Source organism: Eleginops maclovinus, chromosome 16 (assembly GCF_036324505.1).
Source record: "Eleginops maclovinus isolate JMC-PN-2008 ecotype Puerto Natales chromosome 16, JC_Emac_rtc_rv5, whole genome shotgun sequence".
Lineage (NCBI taxonomy): Eukaryota > Metazoa > Chordata > Actinopteri > Perciformes > Eleginopidae > Eleginops > Eleginops maclovinus.
The window spans coordinates 17,742,092-17,768,900 of record NC_086364.1 but is presented as its reverse complement, the minus strand read 5'-3'; the positions used below and the strand labels follow the sequence as shown (position 1 = coordinate 17,768,900).

Genomic DNA, 26,809 nt, shown 5'->3' with positions numbered 1-26,809 from the left:
AGAGATTGATGGGATTCCATTCGAGCAAACCAAATATTATAAATCCAGTCCTGTTCACAAATTATAATAATATTAGACACATGTTACACACTAGGTATTGATGTGAAACGGCCACAAAAAGCCTGCCCTGCTCTCGATATAGGATAAAGTACATGCATAAGGCGATACTAAGCTAAGCAAATACAGTGTTGTCACAAAGCCTAACATTTTCAATATGTATATAAAATAAATAGTTTTACAGACATGGTTTCTACAGGCGATCGTGACGTAGTGTCAAGCAAAGTCCACTTGCGCACAGGTTAATAAAGCTATCTATGCGTCCCAATCTCTTCTATCATATGCTACGGTCAATTCGTCTTCAATGTAAGCTTTAAATGCATATTTTTTTGCCAGTGGTTTTCTAGGTTTACTTCTTGTTGCAAAGAAAATTGAGAAATGTTGTTGCTGATGGAAAACAGTTGAACTGCGCAGAGAGTTCAGTTCAGTCGAAGCAGGAGCAAGGAGAGGGCAGAAAGCGTAGAGATCGCTCTCGGTTTTATTATGATACATTTGATCAGCATTTTTCAATCTAACCGGTCGGACTCATGGTGAAGAGGAAGAAGACGTCGCCTACTAGCGAAGAGCACGAAAATGGGTACAATTCTGTCTAAAATAAACACTTTATTTAGAGGTCGAATGCACGGAGGGGTTTCGTTGTCGTTTCTGCAGGGCGCTAAACTGAAAAGCGCTCGCATTTGAATTTAGTTGAAATTCAACCTGAATTATTGTCCATTTGAGCCGAAAGACACTCGGTAAAACACCACAGGCAGTTACTAGACTGTTTTAATTGTTGAATATAATTTATACGAAGACGTTAAATGCATATATTTGGTGTTGTTTTGTCGGGACCGGAGAGGGGATTTGAAACAAACAGCGGCGGCCATGTTGAGAGACAGTAAACGTCGTCTTTAGAAGTTAATTTTACACACTGCTTTGCTCCTAATGTGACCATTTTTCACTGTTTGTGTTCTGACAGCATGACACTGGGCTCCAGGGAGGGGATCGGTGTCGATGGGAGGAGGAATCCGTCCAGAAAGCCCGAAGGTTGCGACGAGGAGGAGAGCGGAGAGCAGGCGAGCGAGGAGCGCAGTACAAAGGGAGACGACGGAGTGGAGATTCTTAATCCATCAGCCCCGGCTCTCAGCCCCGGTTCAGCTCCGGTCCTCCTTGCCTCTCCACCGAACCGAACCGGACTTGGCTCAACCCAGCAGTCCCAGACCTCAGCGTATCCCGCCCCTCCTTGTCACGACCAGCATCATTTTCTCCGATCAAGCGTCCGACCCCCGAGCAAACGCATCCGGAAAGATTCAATCGGCTCCACCATCAATGGACACGGAGGGGCAAAATCCAAAGGTACTTAATTTGTCCAGCTCAGGGGGGAAAGTGTTTAAAGGTGGGATTAGCAGCGGGGGTCTGCCCCTTGTTGTCACTGTTTATTTATTATTATTATCCGTGATGGCTAAAGTGATGTTTTTGCTGCTGTGTGTAAACTCACTCCGGGCCACCGCCTGGGTTGAACTCAGGGCAGATTTTTTGGGGCGAGTTGCAATACCAACCTGTGAACCATTTCTGTGGAAAGGAGGAAAGTGAAGGACAATAATTTACGTTTTAATTAAGAGCTGACTACTCCCAGTTACAATTCTTTTAGAAACTTGACATTATGGCTTTAGAATCAATGGGCTGTCATTATCAAGTGAAAGAAGAAACAAACAAATACTTCAGTGATTCTGCAGCAAGTTAAAGCAGGACAGGAGAGAAGCATTATTATAGTCAGTTGCTTAAATGTTTGACTTTATTTTAAGCAAATATAGGAAAAAGAGCAGTATTTCTTTAATACGCTTAACAATTTAATTATGTGATTGATGCAATAATTGGTGAATTCAATCTACATTTTTACTGTTTTTATTATATTATTGTTTCAATATTATTTACAATTTATCCATCTGTGTACCACGAACACGATTGATACAACAAACTACAAGTGTGAGTGAAGCATTGTCATGTTAGCAAATCTCTGACACTGAATTACAAATTGAAAGTAATATAACTTGAGGCCATCAGGCTTAACTGCATTATAAACAACCCAAAGGATTTGGCTCGCTGATTAGCGACCACAAATGATGAGAAACACTTATGAAAAATGTATCAGTGGGTGTGTGGCAGGTCCATTCATGTCCCATATGTTACAGACTTATAGCTATGTGGATGTTGAAAGTCTGGCAATTGAAACCCTGTTTTTAAAGTGCGACCACACAAAATAAAAACCAGCTTCTTTGTAACTAGATTTAGTTTTCGTTTCCCAGCCTAGAGAGGAATTATTACTGCCTTGTTTCAGTGTATTATCATGATGCTCTGTAGTGACAGTATGCAGTATTTCTTTTTTTTAAAATGGCTTCAAAAAGTAATTGGAAGCACATTGTGATGGTTTCATCAAATGTATATTTAGATTGCCAACGTGATGACCAGTTTACTAAGAAAGCCCTACTTATTTTGACATGATGCTATATTGGTGTATAGCTATTTTAAAAGAGACACATTTAGGTTAGTGCATATGACCCCGACACCGATTTGTATTTGTAAACAAGCATCTTTTTTTGGGATTTATGCCTCAAAATAGTCAAGTGCTGCAAAGCGACTGACTTTGCGTTAATGCCTCTGGCTTTGTGCTCTGCGCTGGGGTTAACTCTTGGGCCTGTCTGGAGTTGGACCTGTGTCCTGTGGACCTGGTACTGATTGTTTTTCCTGCCTCCTTGCCAGAGCTGAACCCCAGAAGGGGGAGCTCTGAAGGGTGTGCAGTGGAAGGGCAGTGGGTGGATTTGTGATTTGTGGGTGGGTTTTAACATCTCCCCAACCACTACTACATTTTTGTTTCCTTGCCATGCCAAATAATTCCTGAAGTTGACTAGACATTTGATACAATTCTTGCATCTTTTATTGTCATATGGAAGTTGTGTTTATTTCTCTAAATGTTTCTTGACTGATTTATGTGTTGGCTCCCGTCCCTGCGTACCACAGGGGCAGAGAATGGCTCTTCCTCTCAGGGGGCAGTGGCGCAGTCGGGGCCTGTGGCCGGCTCCACAGGGGGAGTGTCGAAAGCCTCCAAGGGCCAAGGGTCTGCTGAGAAGGAGGAGCAGGCTGGCAACCAGAAGAGGGCCCGTCGGCAGTGGGAGTCATGGAGCACAGAGGACAAAAACAGCTTTTTTGAGGGTCTCTACGAGGTAAAGGGCAGAACCAAATACATTGTCACGGAACATAAATGGGCCTTCAATTATGTGGCACAACTTAAAGTGCAGAGAGATCTTACACTGACCTCTTAACTACTTGTTTTTCCAGCATGGGAAGGATTTTGAGGCTATCCAGAACAACATCGCAATGAAGTACAAGAAAAGAGGCAAGCCGGCCAACATGGTGAAGAACAAGGAGCAGGTTCGACACTTTTACTACCGGACCTGGCATAAGATCTCCAAACACATCGACTTTGCCAACGGTGAGCGGCACTATGTCTTTTTCACCCAAAAGAAGAGTGGGAACTGTGGAAGTTGACGGGTAGACCATATGCTTCCTGCATTGTTTTTGTGACTTTTGGCTCTTTTCCTCCGCAGCGTACTCCAGAGTGCTGAAGAAATCCTCCCAAGAACTGTACGGCCTCATCTGCTACGCCGAGCTCCGCAAAAAAGTTGGCGGGTGTAAGTGAATGCTGCACTAACATGAATGCAAAGTTGTTTTGAGTGCCAGTGTTTGTCAGCTGTTCGTCTGGGACATCAGGGATGTGATTAGGCGCTGCTCCCTCGCAGTCATGGGGGACAGCTGCTCCTGTGAGACCATGTCGTAAACAGCTCTTTGTTTTGTCTTTGACAGTAATGGACGATAAGAACGTGGCAAAACTGAACGATTTAATCCAGCAAGGGTAAGTGGGTAGTGAAATTAGAACAAAATGCATTTCCCACTCACATTTTTTTATATTAAAAAACAAAGGCTGTGTGTTCATGCACATGTCTGGGATTGTCATGTATGCAGTTCTTCATTTAAAGTACTATATCACATCTGCAAAGACACAGATAAGCTCTCAACCTCAGTGTGAGGTCACAGTGTCATGTTGCAAATAAGTCATTTGCATTAGCAGCAGGAACGCTTATAATATCAGACTACTATTATTACTGAAAGGACATTTCTCGATATTGTATAATTGACCTACTGCATGGTACTCTGCTGTACCATGGGTATTAAAGGGTGATTCAGGTTATTCTGTGATGTGCACGTGATCCATAAAAGCTGCCACCACTCACTGACTGTTCTGTCTGTTCGATCAGGGCCACCACGGTGCGCTCCAAAGGGAGGAACTTGCGAATCAAAGCTCCCATGTGCCGAGCCCTGAAGAAACTCTGTGACCCAGACGGTGAGCATGTGACACCCACCACACTCTATACATACAAAGTAAACAAACATCAGTGCGGAATAAAATAAAAAACCATGGTGATGGTGAGACATTGGGTTTTGTGGGGGTGGGGTTTTTAGCAATAACAAATGCATAGTGTGGGCTAGAGGTGTTTCCATGGTAACTCTGTGGCAGCGAAGTGAGGAGGAGAAGCAGGATGGAGATGATGGAGCTCACTGGTCCAACTGTCTGGCATGTGCCCCTCACTTAACTTACAGAAAACATGCTTTAACTCGTGTCTAAATAATATAATCCCACCACTTGCATCTGCCATGTTTCTCATTTTGTGTTGCATCATCGTTTGCAAAAATCTTGGCAAGAGTCCTCATCCCGTTATGATCTGTTTCTCTTCTGTGCTTATCAATTGAGCTTGAGCGATTGCAAGAGGACTCAACTCCTTAATCCATTCATCTCAACCGTTAGCCTCGTATTGAACTGTTTATGTAATACGTGTCTTCGGAAAATACATGAATGCATTTTCTTCTTTGTTAGTGTGTCTCATTGGTGCTGTGTCTTTGTTTCCCTGCAGGAGTAAGCGATGAGGAGGACCAGAAGCCGGTGCGTCTCCCCCTGAAGGTGGCCGTGGAGCTCCAGCCGCGCAGTAACCACTCCTGGGCTCGCGTTCAGACTCTCGCCCACAACCCTCGCCTCAGGTGAGCCATGATTGTTAACTAATGTCTGAGAGGAGTTATTAACTACAAACACAATCCAAATCTTTTCTTGGTAATTTTCTTAAAAGCAGACATTTAAATGTGTTATTTAAATCCTGTGTTGCACATTTGAATGTAAGAAAATACATTTTTTAACAATTTCCATGGTTCAGTAATGCAATGCCTTACTGGCAGAGGAAGGCCACTTTTTAGATGTTGGCATTTGAATGGATGCAACATCAAGCAATGAAAATGATGCCCATCTATCCAAGCACCACAAGACTACACGAGATTGAGCAAAAACAATGTAAAAATGTGTATATGTACTTTGGAAAATCCAGATTAATGATATATTAAGGGTATATATGAGAATACCTGTAGCGTGGGACATAAAAGTGCTACAAGGACTGTTACAACTACATTACTCAGCAGTGGTGTTCGGCATTACATAACATATCAATTATGTATTTGGTATCTTCTCCAACACAGGATGGTGGTGGAGCTCCACAGGAAAGTCTCCAGCCTCATAGAGTATCTGAAACAGAAGTGGACGTACCACGACCAGCGGATTGTATCCTTTCAGAACCTCAGATTGTTTGCTACTTTGTACCGAAGTATCGATTGAGTTTATGATTTTTTTAAAAAGGGGGTTTTAAAGCAAGTCAGTAATACAAGGTTATGTGACATTTGGGGCAAAAAAGTTGAATTAAAATGTCCTTTGAAACATTACATTTTTATCAGCTATCTTCAATAAGATGATTAATCGTAAATCAAGTTTCATCTTTTTATTACTCTCTGATATATTATTTTAGCTTCTGAGAGCAATATTTTTGCGTGCATATTTTCTATCATTGATGTCTGAGTCCTTGACCCTGACGCTTCAGCTCAAGAGTCTGATGGAGAGGGAGGCTCTGGAGGGCGGCCAGTCTGGCACAGCCTCTTCCCGTAGATCCCAGCAGGAGGAGCTTTTCCTTTACCCCGCTGAGAGCAGCACTCTGACCACGCTGCCCGGTGTGGCTCGTGTCGTCCACTCCAAAGCCTCCTGCACTGTACACTGGCTAGAGAGTGGCAAGACCCGGCCAAACGCCAAGGAGCTACCGGCTGCTCAGATTCTGGGTATTCACACGGCTCAACCACTTCGGACTAGCGCTAAATCTGGGCGGGGAAGCAGCGTTGCTGCTGGATCGGGTGATAGTCGACGAACTGAGCCTGTTTACCTAGAGCCTTTACAAGACTGTTCTCCAAAGGTAGAGGAGAAGACTGTGCCTGCTTCCGTTCAGCAGACTATGGCTCAAAGGGAAGAGGGGATGTGGGAAGGGGGAAACTCGACTGGTGTGGAGGCCGGTAACGGTTTAGCAGGGACTAAAAGCACGGATAAGTTGTGCAGTGTTACAGAAAGTTCATTAGGGCAGTGCGAAGAGGAGCAGATCACCTGCACGTCTTCTCCAGAAGCTAACCAGACGCCCCCGGGCAAGAATACGTGCTCGGAGGAGGGAATGTCGCAGGGATCTGCATCGGCAGCCAAAGAGCGAGCCGTGGAGCAGATCAGAGGCGAGGGCTGGAGCACCCGCGACGCTGAGAACGTCACCCTGGCCGAGCTCTACCTGATGTTCGGGAAGCCTGGCAAGCTACAGCTGGAGTACGAGTGGCAGCCCATCGGCGCTCCTTTCAGTAACCAAGAAAATGGACAAGCCTCGGGGAAGCTCAAGCCCAACAGGACAAACCGTGTCCTGCGCTGCCTGCTCAAACTGGTCGCCACGGAGGTCAATCCTAAACCTTTGGTAGGGATCAACTGTTCTTACAGCTTCTTCTTACTTTTGTCCGGATAGCTGGTTACCAGAACATGTAGAGCAGACAGTGTCAATAATGTAGTTTCTCCTGCAGGCTCCAGAGCTCTGCCCTACATCTCCAATGAAGAACCATCAGGAGGAGCATAACCAAACATCTCCAGGGAAGGTACCCATAGCAGGGGTACGCAGCCCCAGCTTCGGCCGGCAGCAGCCCTCTATCCGAGGGGCCCGGCTGCACCTGCCAAACACTGCCGTCTCAGGTACTCTTCACACACTAAACGCTACTGCTACAGGCACTCACTGTACATTCAGTGTAGCTGATTACCGAGCATAGCAGCTACTCGGTTACTTCATAACAGAATCTTATTTGGGTTTAATAGATTTGATATCATCAAGATGTCAAAGAATGATTACTTTATAGAGAATCGTGTAAGTGCTTATGTGACTGATCAGGTGACTTTACTGATAATGTATCTCTGCTTTTTGTTGAAGTAATCATCTACTCAACCCACAAAACTGGAGTTGTTCCCTGGCTTAATACATTATTTTCCTTAAATATTTTGGCCTCCTCAAATGACACATTTTACTTGCTCCTCCTCTCAAGGTGGACGCAACCTCCCCCGCTCTCTGCTGGGGTCGACGGCGGGCAGCGATGCAGAAAGTGGCGTGTTTGCAGTTCCCACCACGCTGCCCCCCAACAGCTCACGGCACAACAGAATGTTCTCCCCCAACAAGGAGGCCGAGCTCGCCCTCAAACAGCAGCTCGACTCTATCAGTGTAAGGAGAAATTCAGCACTATTTTACACCAACTGTGCGATGAATCAATCGTCCACAGAGACATGAACACATGTTAAAATGCTTCTTTTTCTTGCTACAGATGCAGTCAGATATTTTTCTTTCAAGACAAAGAAAACCTCGAAACCGACAACTACGAAAACCACTTGTAGTTCAGGTAAGAGGGAACACGTGTATTTAAAAAACAATGACACAGGGTCAGCTCCTTTTATTATTACAGTGGTTATAAAACATGCCTAAAAAACGCCCAGTTATCCAGCCTTGTACCTATGTTGCAAGTCATATCACTCTCACTTTTTTTTAATGACTCCATCTATAAAGTTAAATGTAGATAAAAACTAATTCCGATAAAGTTGAAAAAGCCATGAAAAATTGCAGTTTTAGGCATTTCAGAAAGGATTTGAATGCTCGTTTCTGGGGTAAGGATATAGTCAAATGTCCTGTAATGCTCTCTGTCAAACTGTGCAGGTAGTTCAGTGGCTTCTTCTCTTCCACAGCGAACACTCCTACCCCGAACTACAGGAGACACTCCTCAGCACGTCTGCTCCTTCTCCATCCTCTCGAACTCCTCTGCCACAGGTACTCTTCACACACCACGACCCTACAGTACAATGTCCTGTCAGCAAAAGTAAACAGTTCATTTCCCCAATCCCTAATACCTCTTCAAAGTAAGACCTAAAACCGGCTTATTCATGTATAAATGTTAAAAATACACTTAGCTAGTGTTCTCTGTGAACTCACTAAATGTAATTTCTCTTTTTCAACAACAGCCCTGCTAATCTCTTGTTCTCTCACTTCCTGTTTCTTCCCTCAGGAACTGGATCTTTCCGGCCCATCCACACTCGCCTGGCTCCTTCCTCCCGTCCCCTCCAGTCCAAAGCGTCCCCGGCAGCGTCCACCTCTGCAGCCGCCAGCCAGCTCTCCAGTACGTCCTGCTGTCATCTGTTTTTCTCTTCTTAGTGTTAAACTAAATGATTGCTGTAGTTCGGGTTGTGTGATACTGTTGAAGTTTGAGCATTAGTTGACCTCCTCTTGAAAAAACTGTATTAGTCTTTCTTCTTATTTTGAAATTCTCCTTTAATTGGGTTATGGATATGGATTATATGGATCCTTCACTAAAATAGCTCTGCCAAACAGGAAGCCAACATAAGCATCATAATAAAACCGTTTAAAGTGAGTTGTATCATTATGACCTTTCAAAATAAAAGTGAACCTCTAGATTAACAGTCAGTAAGGTACAGTTTTGATGTATCACAAAGTTAAGGGTTATAATACACAACCAAAATACTGTCAAGAAATGGGTTTCCTTCTGTGTCAAATCAAGCTTTCGTTAAACTATTTACAGTTATTTTTGTGTAAGACACTGGTCCCTAAATACCCAGCTAATCTGTCTCTTAGGGGAAGATGTTCATTTTCATGCTTTACATTTTTATACTACACTGTTGCTAGGGTTTCATTTGGTTGGCTCGTCATGACATGCTCAGTTGCTGGTAACACTCATCATGTCGCTTCTGATGTGACAAGCCCCTGGTGTTTCTGAACTCTTAACTCTCTTTCAGGTGCCATCGACCTGGCAGCTAAGTCGGCAGGTATCATCCCCAGCAGTCCCCGCAGAGAGCCAGATTCTCCTGCTGCTGATAACGGCACCCTGCTCAACACCTCGCCCGCTGTCGATGCTGAGCCTGGACCTCAACTCCTCCAGCACAATGTCCCGGAGGTCAGCAACACACACTTGCGTACACACAGAATGCCCTGGAGCGTTGCTTGACGTTGTGTCTTCACATACCTTCCTGTTTGTTCTCATCTCTCCTCCATTTTTATGCTTTGTTGCACATACCTCAGTAGTTATTAGGGATGGATATTTGAAGTATTTCCATCTTATAACTTGTTCGCTGTGAGTGTAGCTTGTACGTCCTTCTCAACAAACCATCAGCAGGAAACATTTGGTAGCTTTATGTTGAGTACTCATGCCTGTTTTTAGAAGTTAATGGTGTTAATTTTTTTATCATGTTCCTGCATCCAAGCCTGGCCAGCTGGGTGGAAAACACGAGCACATTGTACTCTGAAAACTCATCTGTTTAGGAAATAAAACTGTAAAAATCCAAATAACTTTCTTTTCTTTTCACAGAATGGTCATCTCTCACCATCTCCCAGAGCGAGCGGTGGTGGGGACTCTCTCCTCCCTCCCCCCAGCGTAGCCTCGCTCTTGGACATCTCCCTCCCCGGCCCCCCTGAAGAGACTCCTGGAGAATCTCAGACACACATCAGCGACTCCATCATCGAGCTCGCCATCAACTCAGCCCACTATGGTGCAGGTGTGTTTCCACATTACATTTGGTTGAGCTCACACGTTTATCCAAAGCGACTTTCAATAAGTGCATTTAAACATGACAAGCAAGAATCCTGCAAGTACATATTTTGTGTTTCAAAACAGCCAAACCTTTTTAAGTGCTTTGTACAGAAGTGAGAATGGTTTTTTCTTAACTTCAGAGACGCTTGGCTTGTTTCACATTGTGTGCGTGTAATGTAATGGCTGCTCTGCTGCAGGCGAGGAGGCCGCTCTCTCTCCCGCCAAGCTGAGCAACAACGACGGCTCCAAACTGTTGTCGTCGTCTCCCTCCGTCAGCCCGTCCAGAGGCTGGATCCCATCGCCCAGCCACGACCCCCAGTGGTACCCAAGCGACTCTTCTGACTCCACGCTGGGGTGCCTCCTCTGTAAGTCTGTCTCTCTCTCAAATGAAAACAAACATTAGCTTAACTGATCTTCTTTGTCGTTTTTCTGCATATCAACTCTTTGTTTCCTGTCCAAAGAGATGATACTAGAAAGGAAACTTTAAGCCTCAGACAGAAAAACTGAACATTAAGAAACCTTCCAACTGCAGTCTCCCTTTTTAATCAATATATATTCTACTAAACTGTTCTAAAATAAGCTTATTAACCCCTTCAAATATAGTCTTGCTGTCTTAATGTTGTATGTTCTGTTTAGAAATCCAACCCTTTTTATCAATTATTCAGTAGAAAAGAATTGTGAAAACAAGTTATGAGACATAAGTGAGCATGGAAATTGACATTAGGTCATTTAATCTTCAGTGTTCCAACATTCAAATGACAAACACCACTTCTATAGTGCCTATTATCCCCCCCTGAACATCCCCTGGTTACTAACCCGTAGGGAAAAGGCGGTTTGAATTGTAAGAGGTTTTTTTTAACATCAGACGCATTACCAAAAGAACCAGCAACACCAAAACTTTCACAAAGAACACTTTGTGCGTCCCCCCTTTCTTTCTCTTATTAATGCACGATAACAGCGACCTAGATATAGAGTTCCTCTTGCAGCGACATCCCATAAAGACCACTTTGTTTCCTGTGTGCTGTCCCGTTCATTCACGATCTGTCCCTTCTCCTCGCAGCCAGCATGGTCTCTCCCGATAAGGGCAAGCGGACCACCCTCACCCCTCCGGCCCCTCCAGCGGCACGGCTCTGCTCGGCCCCAGCCTCCTGGACTGCAACTCCCATGATTCCTTTCAGTCCCGTGGCCTTCCCGATGTGGCAGAAGTGAGTTTAGCCCCTTCTCATTGAAGTGAATGAGGATATCGAAACGCAGATTTGACATTATCATGCAGCCATTACAGAGTGCAAATAACATTTACTAAATAATCATACCATTAGAAATAAACATGTTTACTGCCCCTTGCACAAAGCACAGAGAAACTAGGAGTACAACACAAACAACTTCATTATCTGCCTGGGTATACATTACTACACTATATCTCACACAGTGGTGGAAGTACGTCTGGCAAGTTCTGCACTTAAATAAAAACTTCAATTAAGTAATTTCGCATAATGCTGCTACGGTATATACTTTTACCCCCAGTACGTTTGGTAGGCAAATGCCTTTGTACACGTTGCCTAGCAACGTCGCACATGCGCATTATATCCTGCTCCGCTCCGAGTTATAGTAGTAGGCTATTCATGGGAAACGCATGAACAGCACGTTAAGATCTCGGCCAAGTCGTAATTAAAAGCAGTTCTTCATTATTTAAGTTAAGCGGCGGTAACGCCAGTGTTAAACACGGTGTTAAACACGCACATGCCGGTTGGTGTGCGTACGTTACTGAGTGTTTATCGGTCCACAGCCGTAATGAACGTGTTGCATTGGTCCATATGTAATGCGCACGTTCTGTTGTTCCCATTGGCATAGAGCTATTGAACATTCATTTTAACAAAGGATACGGATAACATATCGCCCACGGCAGTTTTGTCATTGTATGTATAGCCTATATTTGTATTACGCTATCATCATTCAACATGTAGAATGAACGTGTAATCTATAGAGTCGATTTACAAAGATAATTCACAACCATGAACCTAATCTGGATCTTAAACCTGCCAATTGCCAACAATTGTTACTACATATAAAATATGTTTTCGTTTTTAGATCGCGTGTTTCAAAGGCATCTGCGTCTTGTGTACATAACACAGCGCAATATGAATAATGTCATTTCCAACAGTGAAGCGTTATATGTGCTTACTGTAAACTAACTCTACACACGGTCGCCAGCGTTTGTAGATTTTGTTCGTAACTCCAAACTTTTCGTAGCTACTAAAAAGTTGATGAATGCGAAACCGAAATAATTGATCCGTTCGGATCACGGATGATCCGTTGCACCACTACTAGCTACTCATTAAACCACACACGGATGTGTATTTGTTCATTACGTGTTCGTTTTCATCCCTCTCATATCTGACCACAATGACATAGCCGCCAGTAATAACAGTAACAGGACGGATGCTGTGGAGATCAGCCTTCACAAACGGATTATTTTCGCATTGAACGAGGTGACGTAGAACTGGTCTAGCTAGGCTAACTTTAACACAATTCACTGAGGTTAGCTAGCAACCTAACAAGCTGATCAGCTTAAGCATGTTAATACACTTTATTTGGCTAAAATAATTTTACTTCAGCAACGTTAAAATTATACAGCATACAATGTTTTTGCCAGATTAGCTGCTACTAGACCTACCTCAAAACTTGTATCTGTAACGTATCCCGAAAATTGTCCAGAAGAACCACTCGCTGACGACTGAGCACTCCACTCCAAGAGGGACCGATGGGTAAAAGAACGCGCTGTGGTTTATCTTGCTTATGATTGGTCGGTGGCCGTGGAACGCGAGTCATTTGAACAAAGATTTTATTTATTGTGAAGATAGCAAACTTGTTTCTTGCTCATTATACAGTCCGTTATACAGTCTATGGTTGGTCGGTCAGTCGTCGGTCAGCGCCCCCCCCCCCCCCCCCCCCCCCCCCCTAAAAAAAACAACTCTTCGGATCTACACGATTCACGTCAATGACATATTTTGAGTTGAAAACGGCGAATTTCGCCGAAAGGTGACTAGTTTGCAGGTATGTTTAAGGTGATTGCTTTAAAATAACACCATGTTGCTTTAGGGGGAGTTTCAGGGAATGGTTGCACAACCCCAAAAAGCATAGTGACATCACAAAGTGGTTTCATATAAATGGATCCGGAGAAAAAGAGAGAATCTTTTAACTTCCCGTATCTCTGAACACAGAGGGGACATATTTATGTAAAACAGTCATGAAAAAGTGGATTTTGCATAATAGGTGACCTTTAAGTAAAATATCTGAGTACTTCTTCTTCCTCTGTGTTTACATGTCAACCAGTTGTGTGATATGTTAACGCTCTAAATAACATCCTTTAAATTGCAGAGATGCTTTATATTTTATTATGTGTATCTGTAGTTGTACCGGCTGTTTAAACTGTGGCACATTGAGATCTCTCCGGTTGTGCCCACAGATGGACTCTCAGCTGGCCTGTATGATGAGTGAGAGCAGCGTTGACTACATCGCCCGCTTCAACGACCTGGCTCAGCAGCTGGCTGTGACGGAGCCCTCCATCCCCCCACCCTGAGGAGACCTGGCTCCACCGACCCGCACCCGTCTGGAGGACGAGTTCGCTCTGTCTACACTGAGAGAAGGGTGACTGTGGAGAACCCCCCCCCCCCTTCCCAAAGCTTCCTCCCTGCCCTGTTTGTAAAAGTGCAATAATAACAGTGAGCGTTATCCGCCTGCGAGTTTGAAACTTGCTGGTTTCAATGAACTGTTCTATAAATTGAGATGCCCTTTAATAACAAACACTTTAGTAAAAAAACAACAAAAAAACAAATGCGTTTACAAAACACAACCTCATGTACAGGAAAATACTATGCCATATCTGAACAAAACATTTCCACTGATCTTTCATGTGATGTCTCTTCCTGCTCTCTATGCGTGTGTCCGTCTTTTACACTCTCAAATTAACCCCCCCAAAAAATCCTCCGTGGTGTGCAGATCAGATCCCAGCTGCTGGAGGGGGATTTTTTACATTAATGGCAGTGAGAAAAAAAAGTTGAAAATGATCAATGCTCGTTTGTTTTTATTTGGTAATCAATTGCAAAGGTCGAGCATAACACAGCAGGTGCAGGAGAGTACAATCATTTGGTTCTGCCCTCTGTTTCACATGCTCAGGTTTTATTGGTTGCATTTAAGGAACAATGCCTGCCATGCGTTTGGAATCAGGTTTCTTACGATCAAACGTCCCGTGCATAAAAGGCAGCTTTTCTTTTGGAGGATCCTCACCAGCAGCCACTCCCTTTTCATCACTTTCTTGAGATGATAAAACTGACTGCAAAGGGCTTCAGGTTGGTTTGTTGGCGCTTAAAACGTGGAAGAAGCGAGTGGAGATGTTTCACCCATAATGTGACTTACCATGCTTTCATTTTCAACAATTCAACTCCTCCACTTTTAGAAATCAAACACTAAAGCCATAGTTGACACAAAGTTGTGTTGTCATTGTTTAATCACAAGCGAAACCTTCTGATTGGTCGTGCTGAGAACATTATTTCCCCGTTGAAGACTGCTGATACTGATGCTAACGAAACACTATGGCTAACGTTTCACCATTACATCAACACACACAAGTTCAGAGTTCTTGCATCCAGTTTTTTTCATAGATTTCGATTAACCAGCGTCCGTTTCTGCAGTGTTGTCGACATTTTGTCTCATCAACATGTTTTACTGAGTATAAATTGTAGGAGAGCTCTTGTTGTCATTCCACATTTGAAATGTTTGTCTCCTCCACGCACCTTGAGGGCTTTGACTCTACGATGTGAAAGCTCTTGTGATGTTTAATCGTTTGTGAAAAAAGGCTTCATCTTCTCACACTATATACAACGAAGATGATTCCTATTAAGGAATAAACAGCAGGTTTTATTTTTTGTTGTTGAAGGATTTATTTGTACAAATGTCGATTCCAGTATTCACTGCGCTTTTGTAACATAACGTAAATTGTAATTTGGATTATTTATTGTAACCATTTAAGTTCTTTTGTTTAACTTAATATTAAGAAGACATCTAAAGGAAAAACAACTGTTTCAAGTTTTCAGTTTGTAAAAGGTGTTTTCATTCTGTGTATAAAGAGTTATAAAAACCTGCTTTTGTTTGGTTTCATTGTGTGTGTACCTTGCATTAAAACTGGTTTAACTGCAACTTTTTCAAGAATTGTAGGCCTACGACACACTAGAGGCACAAAATATAGTTATGAAACCTGGAAATTAGCCCAATAGGGCTCCTTTAAATAACTTAAAACCAAATAAAGTATTACCACACAGCTAAAAACAGCTTGACATAACAGGAAATGAAACTGACCACAATAAAAAACTATTTCTTTCCTCCAGTCAGCCATAAGCAGTATTTCCTTCCCCTGCATGTATTAAATGCACTTTGTTTTGAAAATCATTTACAGTAGTGTGCCGTTTGGTACTGCTGACCCAGAAACAAAGTGTGCTTTTTTATATCTATGCAGCTGCTGTGAGTAGAACATCTGCCAAAACAACATAAACACCTTAATCAAATCCAGCATTTTGGTAGATCAGATGTTGTTCTCTTATACTGGTTTCTGCTGATGATGGAAAGCAATTCAAAGAAATGTTTATAATCAAATCTCATCTGTTCTCTTTATTTAGTTTAAAGATGGCTGGTAATGCTGATTACCAGTTGGACACAGAGGGAATTGAAATAGTAGTCATTCTTGTACACGGACACTATTTTTTTCCATACCTGACAGAATAAATCCTCCTCTGAATAAATTAAAGACCGAGCATTACATTTGTTTTTAACCAACTCAGTGGTTAAAGGAGCAAACTGGAAAAATAGCGTCACAAACTGACATCGTCTCCAGAGCAAAGCTTTGAGTCGTGACAGTCTTGTTACTTGTAAACTGTGAGCTGTATAACAAACCTCACTTACTTGATCAGTTAAAAATGTACGAGTCAAATCAGCATTTTGCAGTTTAATGTTTGTATTATCATTCATCATTAACAGCGCACCAATTTGTAATTGGTTATCATTTCCTGAAATAGTCCCCTGGGTATGGCTGTATGCTGGTGTATGGAGGACAGGAAGGGTGAGCTAGGTTTGAATATCTCCTGTTGCTATCGTTTGTTTAATGTTCTTTAATAAAACATTAACGCAGCACGTACTGTCACAGCAATGAGTCTAGCTTAGCCTCTTAGCGACTTTATTTAGTTAGTCAAAACACTCAACAGAGTTGCTGTATCAACATACAAGCTTCTGGTTTTGTTTGTGTCACTGAGAGAGCTGCATGTATTCACACCTGCATGTAAAGCACTCATTCATGTGCCTCCAACATATCCTGTGTGTGGTGAGCGCTCCACTTCCTCTCCTCCATCACTCCTCTTTGGGTTTCTGCTCCTTGCGAGCGCGAGAGGACATGAGTTTGAAGAAGAGTGCCGGCCACAGAGTGCGGAGGTAGATGGCCAGACTAGGCAGAGGACCGGCCAGAACAACGTCTTTGCTCCTCTGACGGACCGCTTTCAGGACCGCCTGAGCCACATCCGCGGGGTCCCGACCCGACGCTGTGGTTTTATCCAAAACTGTTGCACAAACAAGAAGCGTTTCAATGATACAGGAGGGTCAGTAGGACAACTAGAAATAAAATAGTTAATTTACTATCATTTTAAAGTCCATTCAACCTATTTTTTTTCTTGTATTTAACTTTTTGCATCGTTTTGTGTTTATTAATGTCTTATTATGGAGGTTGTTGTAGTCAGGAAGCGCAGGAGGTTATAGGATTTGGTCCTTGCTTCTGACGGATAGGATTCCTACATATTCATCATAAAAAGGTAGCCAAATGTATCAGTCGTGGTCTCCTTCTTCCAAAAACAATTGGACGGGGGGAGTAAACCAGTAAAAATACTAAATAAAGCCATTTAAAAGACACAGTCTTACAGCTGATAACATCTGCTCAGCTTTGCTCGGATAACTTCAGATCCAGAAATCTGAAAACCCTTTATATGGTTAAAATATATAGTTAAAAACATGCAGGTTGTATAAAAGGTATCAGAAGAATTTGGCTTAAAACTGAATACAACTAAAGTATAACAGAGACATTTTAATTGGGAAATCTTACATATTATACCTTAGTGTCTACAAGGCATATTTCTCACACTGATTGACATTTTCTTTAGTATCAGTGTAAACACCGTCACTGCCTCACCTCCATACTTGGAGCCGTCTCCTGTGACGGCGTTGAGCGAGAGGCTTGTCCGGATGTACCCAGGACTGACCACCGTCACCGGGATCCCGTAGCGCTCGATCTCGGCCCTTAGGCAGTCGAAGTAAGCCTGGGTGGCGTGCTTAGAGGCCGCATCTGACCACAAACCAGAGTCCTGCGTCATTTACAGTCAACCAAATTAAAAAACCGTTCGGTTATTTGTTTGATTTACATGCACGAGCAAAGAAAACTTACATGCAGATCTGTAAGGAATGGCCATCTTGCCCTGGACGCTGCTAATGACAACGATGTGGCCACAGTGCCGCTGAACCATGGAGGGCAGGAGCGCTGTGGAGGGAAAAAGAAGGCGAGAAGCTGAGAAAAGTAGTGCTTCCTCCCCTCAGAAATCTGCTTAAGCTTGGATATGTGTTTGCCACTTCTCTCCTTATTCTGGTTTAATGTCCTTTGTATAACTTCTCAATGGTTTGGCTGCCTTATGTTTACCCTAACCCCATAAGTAACATCAAAACTCCTCTTAGTGGCAACCAAAACTGCTCCTCACTGACCTTGAGTGAGAGCGATGGGCCCAAAGTAATTTGTTTCCATCACATCCCGCTGTACTGAGAGATTGGTATCCAGTATGTTGCCGCGGTAACTGATTCCAGCATTATTGATGAGGACGTCCACGTGTCCGTAACAATTCAGGATCTCCTCTGCAGCTCTGTCCACCGTATCTGTGTCAGCCAGGTCGAATGTCACTCTGCAGGGCGTGTAGGTCTGGTTGTGGAACAAAACAGAGCAGTTAGCTTCTGTCTGCACCCGGATTCAAGACCACCTTTCCAGTAGTGTCTTATATAGGTTTTGTGTGCATGTAAATGGTCTGCTAAGGCAAAACACAAATATGAACCTGAAAATGTGCACATTCCTGAGAGACAATGGTAAACAATATAAGTTATTGTGTGATACATTGGTATTGGAGACACTGGGCAGGGAACTTTGGTGAGATAAAATAGACCATCAGTGGCTGTAATGGCCTGAGAACCCGATACCATTAGATCTTTGGTTGTGTCTGACAACGTGTCGGAGTACTCACATGCCGCTGTGATCCTGTTGAACTCTCTGTAAGCTCCTGGATCACCTGCTGCAGGCGGCCTGCATCTCTTCCGCACAGCACCAGTCGTGCACCTGCTGCGTGAAACACCCGAGCACACTCTACAACACAAAAAACACACATGTTTATTATGGGAATTGAAGCACATGCACCACATTACTGAAACATATCACTTAACAGGAATCAACAGCTGCATATCAAATACTATCAATGTACGTGTGACCTGAAATTAAGAAGGAAATGAGCAGGAGGCCGACCTTTCCCCAGTCCAGAGCTAGCCCCGGTGATGACCACCACAGCATCCTGCAGAGCAGCTCCTGGTCGGAAGCGGGAGAGGATCCGATAAAGCAGCAAGAGCCCGGCACTAGCTAATACCAGCTGAAACACACCTCCTCCCACGACGCGCTCCATGACTGAAACTCACCCCACCTGCCTGGAGACAGAAGATTGCTAAACGCAGTTAGGAATATATATCGCTGTCAGATGTCACACCAACAATAAATGCAAAGTTGCAAAAAAACAACTTTATTTTGGTGTCAAGTCGTAGGTGAATTCTGTTCTCCAACAATGATAATTAATAAGCAGTAATGCATTTGAAAATCAAAAGTCTTTGTTCCAGCACTACCACTTTCATTCATAAACAAATATCATAAATGAAAAACTGCTTTAAGCCACAGGGGTGACCTTGACGTGTGCTCTGTGAGCTCTGAAGCCCTCCTGCAAGAAGCCTGGTGAGTGTTTTATCATCCAGTGCATTCAGTGAAATCCTTGCCATCTGTCCTGTCTCCATAGCACAACTCAAACAACCAGTATGGCAACAGTGACAAGTACAATGTAAGGAGGGCACACACAAACACAAACACAAACACAAACACACACACACACACACACACACACACACACACACACACACACACACACACACACACACACACACACACACAATGAGAAAGTGTTTCAACTATCAGGAGGATCATTTCTTTAAAAAGTAGGAGACCAAAAAATGAAATAGACAGAATAAATATATAAAATATAATGGATTTTTATTTTATTTTGAGTCCCCTTTACGATTTGCTACTATAACAGTAGCAATATAATTATATTCTGTAAGTGCCTACAAAGGATACTCATATGACACATAAGAAAGGTGATCCATTTAATTCCCCTCACATCCTAAAATCATGCCATCCATGGAGGACCTTACACCCAGCGGTGTAGGAAGAAGGCCGGTAGGATATTAAAGGACCCCCATCACCCCAGCAACAATCTGTTCTGTCTGCTGCCGTCTGGCAGACGGTACCGCAGCATCCGGACCAAGACCACCAGACTCAGAGACAGTTTTATACCACAGGCTATAAGACTACTGAACTCCTGAGCTGTGTGAATGTCTACTCACATCTGTTTATAGTACACACATACATATATATATATATTATACACATCTGCCATACATATCTGTTTATAGTACACATATCTATATATTATACATATCTGCCATACACATCTGTTTATACGTAATATGCATCTGCCCATACCTCCTCATTCAACAGTGTAAAGTGTTTAAATACTCTCAATGTATTCCAAATATGTATATATTTCACATCCTCAAATCTGTATTGTTAATATTGTAAATATTCTTCTCTCTTTTTGCACTATTTTATTTATGTTATTTGCACCATGTATGTGGAGTTGTTGGAGGAGCACGCGACATAAGATTTTCATTGCCAACATATACGCTGTATCTGCTGTGCATATGACAAATAAAACCTTGAAACCTTGAAACCTTGAATGGTTTCAAACGAGTCATTTTACCAGCATGCAAGGTAAAATGGGACACAGATTCACAGCATGCATACTATGGGTACCTTTATTCTGTCTGCTTCACAGTGTCTTCTGTGTCTGCCCTTGCATCAGAACACACTATTGATAAAGCATCTGACATAAGATGAACTTCATACAGGCTCCATAGAAATATGAGTTGTTTGAAATTGCAAGTTTAATGCATAATTAAGCACATTTAGAACCGCATACCTGGTTGAATAAAAGTGGTGATAAGTTCGTATTTCAACGTTCGCAGAAGAACACCATATAAGACAGTTAAGATGTTAAAACCTTAGCTTAAGAAGAACACAACACTATGAGCACAGCATTAACTGCACAGCCAGTGTGACTCTAACTGCTGCTGTAATACTAACGCTAGCTTCCACATGACTTATAAAACATTAAATCAAACACTAGTTTCCGGTTGTTTTATTTAAAACTCACCTGCGTTGCTTTCTAACTGTACAAACGCCACAGGAGTCGGAAATAAAAGTAGTTCCGGGCTCCACTGATAGGAACACGATAATGGACGGACCAGGGGACCGGAGTGTGTTTGTTGAAGGACTACCGGCTCTGTGCCGCGCTAGGAATTGTGGGAGTTTGAAATTCAATAAACAAGTAGGCTGAATAAGCAAACACACATGGGCTTAAGTTTCCATTTCTGAGTCAGAGACAAATTATTTATCCAGGCTTGACTTTATGCAGATATATTAGCAGCTCAATAAATATAAAGAGCTGTATTTTTGTATTTATCTAACAAAGTTAATTCCTTGTAAAATTTGTTTTTGAAACAATAATGGCTGCACTGTTTCAACGCGAGAACACTGCAACTGTTTTATTTTCATTTTCGTATGAGATGATAGAGGCATGAATTAAAGAAAATCCGCCGTATTGTAATGATTTTTCTATCCTCTATCACTGCAAACAATTAAGTTGTATTAAGTTAAAAAAAAAACAAAAAAACTGACTAGTTGTGCAATAACAATTTATGTGCAATATATAAACATAAATATGCCATTATCAATAACTGTGCAATATTTACCTGGCTGCTATATCTCCTTCAGGATGCGTATTTTGTAAATAGTGTTTATTTTTTTAAATGCATATTTTCTTTTGTAAAGTTGTCTTTGGCTCTGTTGCTGCTGTAACAAATTTAAATGTCCCCTCTGTGGGACGAATAAAGGGATTCTGATCTGATTCTGAACACTTGTCACAGATTTTTCTAGTCCTGCATTTACATAAGATTTGTTTTCTTGGGAGAACAAGTCGAGAAGTGGCTACTTCTATTTTCTGATGACTGGAGCATCCTTATTCCAGCAGACTAAGCATCGCTACCTTAAAATGGTTGACAAACAGCCTCACGTAGTAGCTGGTCAGCTGACAGATAATTACACTGCTGTGGCTGCAAATCAGTAAAATAATGAGTCTGTCAGGCACCCTTCTGCCTCAGATCTGCCCGTCGCATACACGTATGGTGAGAGAAAATATGATTCTAGTGTATTGCAGACTGTGTGGTTAATCTTTTTATTTTTTCTTCAATTGCACTGAACTAAACATAATGGCAATTTGGCCTATACGATCTTAAAAATGTATGAAGAAACTATCACTTTGAGCAACAGATGTACGCCCACTTTACTGGTTTGAAAAAGAAAAGGCAGATGGGCCTTATGAACTCAACTCTTTAAAACCTTGTCTCTATCCTTTTAAACCAGTGTAATAGACATTGTAGATTCACTGTTGACGCCTGACATTGTCCACAGACTGATGTTACTGACAGAAATCACAGCTGTCTGTTTGCATCACAATACTTACTGAAACACCACCCATTTTCCAACCTTGAAGTAAGTTTACAATTTATTTCATACATTTCTTGATGGACCTTTAATGTATTTACACAAAATTCTTTATGAACAGGTTTTATTTTGCTCAAGTCCTGCTGACAAAGTCAGCAATCCTCTTCCTGCTGATGTCCTTTAATCAGTGACCCTGACAAAATACTGCCACTCCTGGTATTCCACTTATTCACATTTAAATTTCACTTCATTGTTCAATCGTTGCACGTCTCTTCGTTTATCATAACTCATTATGCACTCCATATGTTTATCTCTTCATGGGACCCCAAATTATAACGTCTAATCTAGACAGCAACTCATAACAAGCATTGGGTAACATGTACAAGAAAGTATGAATTTATAATTGGCTGTCTTTAGTGTCAAATATATTTTAATTTCAATGTTAAGGGTTTGGCTGTATGTCAATGTAATATACATTAAAAAAGCATGAGGGAAGTGTGGTTATCCAAACGTAGGTATTTATGTAGTGATTCAAAAGAGGACATTGAGCCACAGCATTGTCACATAAGATCTTTCTTACACTCTTTTAAACAAGAATATCTACATGAACAAGACACAATCTCAAATAAGTTGCAGCTATTTGCTCTTCTCTTGACAATGTTTAGAATCCATTTAATGAAAAAAAGTAAAATAAAATACAGAAAAGTTAGTTTGAAATAACCTAATGTTTAATGAAAGGGTGAAGTACTGATCAGCAGGAAAGGGGTACAGTAAAACTGCGAGGGAAAGAGCTTTGTACTGTCAAACATGTCGGTCATTTTCAACTGCAATACAATTCATCCAGAGGATCTGCTGCCGTACCCTTGTGCACTCGCTTGTGGGTCAAGGATAGCAGGTCGAGGGCGCAGGGAAGGATGCGCAATGGTACTAAGGAGATAAGTGTGCTGTTGTTCTCACAAAGAATAAAATAAAATGTAAGGGAAAAAACAATTCCTTCTAGTTTTAACTATATCCCTCTGATCAAAGTTCAAAATGGAAGCACCAACCATGTGTGTGTGGCGCTAACTGCTGGGCCTGATCGGGACTTCCACTTTCCTTACATCTGGGGTTGGATAGGTTCTGTTTTTTTGTTTGTTTTTTCCTTTTTTCTGTTGCTTCTTAAACCCACTTCAGAGTGCACTCATACAGCATAGAGTTCGTAGATCTTCTTGGCGCAGTACGCCAGGGCAGCCAGTGCTATCGTGTTATGGAGTCTCTTTCTGTGGACGTCATCCCTGCGTACCAAAACCACGGGCGTCGAGGAGGTGAGCGTATGCAGGGGCAGCCGCGAGAGTTTTTGGCTGTCGTATTCCACCTGGTACTTGCAGCAGGGGTCAAATTGCCATGAGATGCCGTAGAGGGCAGAACAGGCCACACTGAGGGCGCCGGCGGGCAACGCCACGTAGCGTGAGTATTCAATGGGCAGTGAAAGTGGCGTCAGGAGGCAAGCGGTGCCTGACAACACGGCCGTCTTGTGCAGGCAGTTGCCCACGGTAATCCAACGGGCCGTTTCATCTCCGATGCGTGTGGGCTCAATGACAATGTATTTATACTGTGCCTCCAGTGCCTGCTCCAGCTCGTACTCAAACTGGTCCTGCGCATTCTCCCCGTTGTAGATCTCATGCACTATGTAGCATTCTGTCGCCGCCATCACTCCCCTGTTCAGAAACAGAAAAACAGGCAAAAAACAGTGAGAGAAATATAACATAAGACATACTTATAAATATAACGTGTTCTTGTTAACTATGACATTTTCTTTTTATTTAAATATTTCTGTTTGATTGATTGTTAATGTTTTGCTATCAATCATTACTCCATGGAACACACTGTACAAACCACACGATTATTACATTAACTATTTCCATGACTGATAAATAAATAGCTTCTAGTTAAAATGGTCCCTGCTTGCGGAAAAGACGACCTTCCAATTATAATAAGGTGTGAGAGTTTAAGATTAGGAATGCAACATTAGAAAGCAAATTTAAAATTGTATTCTTGAATGGATAGTACAGTGTGTGTAATAATATTTTTGGTAGTAATTATTTCATATTGTTTTGTATTCATTCATAAAAATGTCAAAATCGTGAAATGGCCATTACAGTCCAGAGCTGAAGTCATGTAATGTCATGTCAATGACACAAAACACAGCAGTTGTGAATTTGTAACCGACAACTTTTACATCTTTATCTTAACTAATTTTCATCTGCTTTATTTGTCGACTAATTGTATAAACAGTGCAGTGTTTCCAGGTGTTTCTAAATAATGTTATGTGTGGATCAGTGTCAACAATGCGAGGCCTTTCAGTGCATGATGGCAAGAGAGCAAACAAACCCAGAATACTTAGTTAGGCACCAGGCTTCAAAGACGGCGGACATTAGCTAACGAAGAATTCATTTACCATTGTCAGGGACATTATGTACCTTGCCATCGGGTGGATAACATAACATAAGATAACTTGCTTGCATGGTAAAAAAGTTGGGAGCAGCTAAGTTGAGGTGCGTTTTACTTTTTTAAAACATGTCGACAAACACAGAGGACCAAACTGTTAGCTCAATCACAAATGTTTAGCTTTTAGGCAGGTGAGGCACATCACACCAGCCCGAGCACCCACAGACGGTTAATCGCCACTTTTCCCACGATTAATCGGCTGGTGTGAAATAACCAAAACATCACATGAGCTGCTAGTTTGTTTCCTTGCTAACATTTAGCTAGCTGTACACGTTAGCCTGCTAACGTTAGCTAACCCTGGAACAAAATTCTGACTTGTCGTGTAGTCGTTTCACTTTAAGCTCCAAACCATATGCATGGTCGGGGTCTGTTAAATGGCAACATCGACAAAACTATGTTTAATATTAAAACAATTTCGTTTAATAGCTAAGATGTGGAGTAACTGACCTCTCCCTGCTTACTGGGACACCGCGCCTCCTTCCCAGCGACGCCATGTTGGAGATACAGCCGTGATTGCAGTTGACGTATGAGTGCGCAAAGCTTCCTGGGTAATGAAGTGTATGAACGCAGCCGACGTATCACTTAGACTCTATTGCGGACTACTATTCCCATGAAGCTATGAGGCAAGTGATACCTGCCTTGACGTATTTTATAATAGGACAGAAGTTTGAGGGGTCAGACCTTATTCCAGATCATTACAACACAAATAGACTGGTGTATGTTGGTGTGAGATATAATAATTCACAAGGTTTTTACTATAAACAAACATAACAAATAGGAGTTCAATATTTAAATGAATAATTGTGTAAGTAAACTTCTGGGTACTTACCTACCTATGCTTTACCGCGCTCTGTGTCTGTGTGCCCTGTCCTGCTGCTGTAACATGAAACGCTTTGCATACAACTATAATGGCAACGTTGTGGATTATGAGATCAGATGAACCCAAATGCTGCTCTTGTGACAACCATATAACAGGTTTAGGATAAACACGATTGCATGACGAATCAATAAAAATCCAACCAATATAGATCAAATATATTTAATATCTACACCATGCACTAAAACATCTCACAACAGATGGAGGCTATACTGAGACACTTGCATGTACGTTTGTTGGTATGTTAATTATCTATCAATTAACAAGTTTGTCCTTGCTTCTTTATATATCCTATTTAGCAATCAAAACATGTCAAATATTGAATTTTGGTATGGCATGGTAACTCGGTTAAATTAAATGTTTGTTCAAAGATCAGATTCGTGATTTCAATGGAAAAAAACCCCACCATTTTAAACCTCACTAGATATCGGTGCCTAGCCCTATTCCTTTGTTAATTGGATTTGTGTTGGTCACAAACTAGTCAAATGCACCTATAATCAGTCTGAAACACACCGATATCAGCCTATAGAGCTCCTGCGGTCACGTGACTTTTGGTTGGGAGCCACCATTTTGGCAGTCAACATGACCACCGGTGCCAGTGTTTTCTTACCGAGCGAGTATACTTCTCATTTTAATTCAAGTGAAATTCGGCTTTATAGTACAAAATTAGAGAGATTAAATATAAGCGACCCATATAATTCACCCGGTGTGCTTTTCAAGAGCATAACCTCCTGCTCTGAAGACGATGTACCCGACTTGCGCTACGCAGACATCCACAGCTATCTTGTAAGCTTTCCATCAGTGTACTCAGGAGACTCCCTCAGAGCGTACAAAAGCTTGGAGGCTTACAAATGGTGTCAGTCCGGCTTCGTAAACAACATTCAACTGTGGAGTCTTACATCCAAAAACTTCGGCATCATCACTGCAAGGGTAAGTATTAAATTATTCCAGTTTGATAGGCAGTGTCACGTTAGCATTGTTTGTTTATTAGCTTGGCTAGCTACGGAAGTGTCACGTTAGCATGTTTTTTAGCTTGGATAGCTACTGCAGTGCATCTGTAACTTGCTAGTTTGTATTTTTGATCGTACTCAACCAAAGATGGCTTCTGCAGATATCTTTGCCTGCTCTACTTTGTGCAGTTTAGCCTTCTGCCTTCTGTTAAAAACCTCCAGTCTCGTTTTATGTCTCCTCTTCTCTGGAGATGGAAGGTAATCGAAAATTGAGGGGATAAAATCCGGACTCAACGGATTATCACTCTTTCTCCCTACAAAATAAGAAGGAATATTTCAACACGGGTTTGTTTACCACTAGCTTGCTACAAGCTAACTTGCTAACTGGCTAGGCTGCGCCAGAGCCACACTTGTTGAGTTAAAAAGGGACATCACAGTGTCCGTTAGCTATAATAACTGGGTGCTACTTCTTAAATTAAACTAATTAAA

At 42.1% G+C, this 26,809-nt stretch overlaps 3 protein-coding genes across 4 annotated transcripts; 1 reads left to right on the top strand and 2 right to left on the bottom strand.

Annotated features, from left to right (window-relative positions):
* The first annotated feature begins 479 nt into the window (after positions 1 to 479).
* cramp1 (cramped chromatin regulator homolog 1) lies at positions 480 to 15,200 on the top strand. Its single transcript, XM_063903599.1, is given in 21 exon segments — positions 480 to 634; positions 1,016 to 1,392; positions 3,055 to 3,257; positions 3,373 to 3,526; positions 3,642 to 3,725; positions 3,898 to 3,946; positions 4,350 to 4,435; positions 5,004 to 5,127; positions 5,614 to 5,695; positions 6,009 to 6,905; positions 7,009 to 7,174; positions 7,519 to 7,691; positions 7,792 to 7,866; positions 8,207 to 8,288; positions 8,524 to 8,634; positions 9,269 to 9,426; positions 9,838 to 10,024; positions 10,257 to 10,424; positions 11,120 to 11,158; positions 11,161 to 11,264; positions 13,526 to 15,200. Coding segments are annotated over 21 exon segments (3,483 nt in total). The 5' UTR covers positions 480 to 584; the 3' UTR covers positions 13,640 to 15,200.
* A 509-nt stretch (positions 15,201 to 15,709) lies between these two features.
* dhrs7b (dehydrogenase/reductase (SDR family) member 7B) lies at positions 15,710 to 20,791 on the bottom strand. Of its 2 annotated transcripts, none has more exons than XM_063903627.1 (7): positions 20,658 to 20,791; positions 18,650 to 18,825; positions 18,375 to 18,493; positions 17,848 to 18,058; positions 17,537 to 17,629; positions 17,285 to 17,437; positions 15,710 to 16,661 (listed from the first exon to the last, which is right to left on the bottom strand). In XM_063903627.1, the coding sequence occupies exons 2-7, from the start codon at positions 18,801 to 18,803 to the stop codon at positions 16,456 to 16,458; spliced, it is 936 nt and encodes a 311-aa protein (XP_063759697.1). In that variant the 5' UTR covers positions 18,804 to 18,825; positions 20,658 to 20,791; the 3' UTR covers positions 15,710 to 16,455. The 2 variants fall into 2 exon arrangements, with proteins under 2 accessions (XP_063759697.1, XP_063759698.1); XM_063903628.1 differs by lacking the exon at positions 20,658 to 20,791 and adding an exon at positions 20,424 to 20,592.
* A 1,258-nt stretch (positions 20,792 to 22,049) lies between these two features.
* tmem11 (transmembrane protein 11) lies at positions 22,050 to 25,075 on the bottom strand. Its single transcript, XM_063903636.1, has 2 exons — positions 24,941 to 25,075; positions 22,050 to 23,703 (listed from the first exon to the last, which is right to left on the bottom strand). Exons 1-2 carry the CDS (start codon positions 24,985 to 24,987, stop codon positions 23,187 to 23,189), a joined length of 564 nt encoding a protein of 187 aa, XP_063759706.1. The 5' UTR covers positions 24,988 to 25,075; the 3' UTR covers positions 22,050 to 23,186.
* Between the last annotated feature and the right edge of the window lie 1,734 nt (positions 25,076 to 26,809).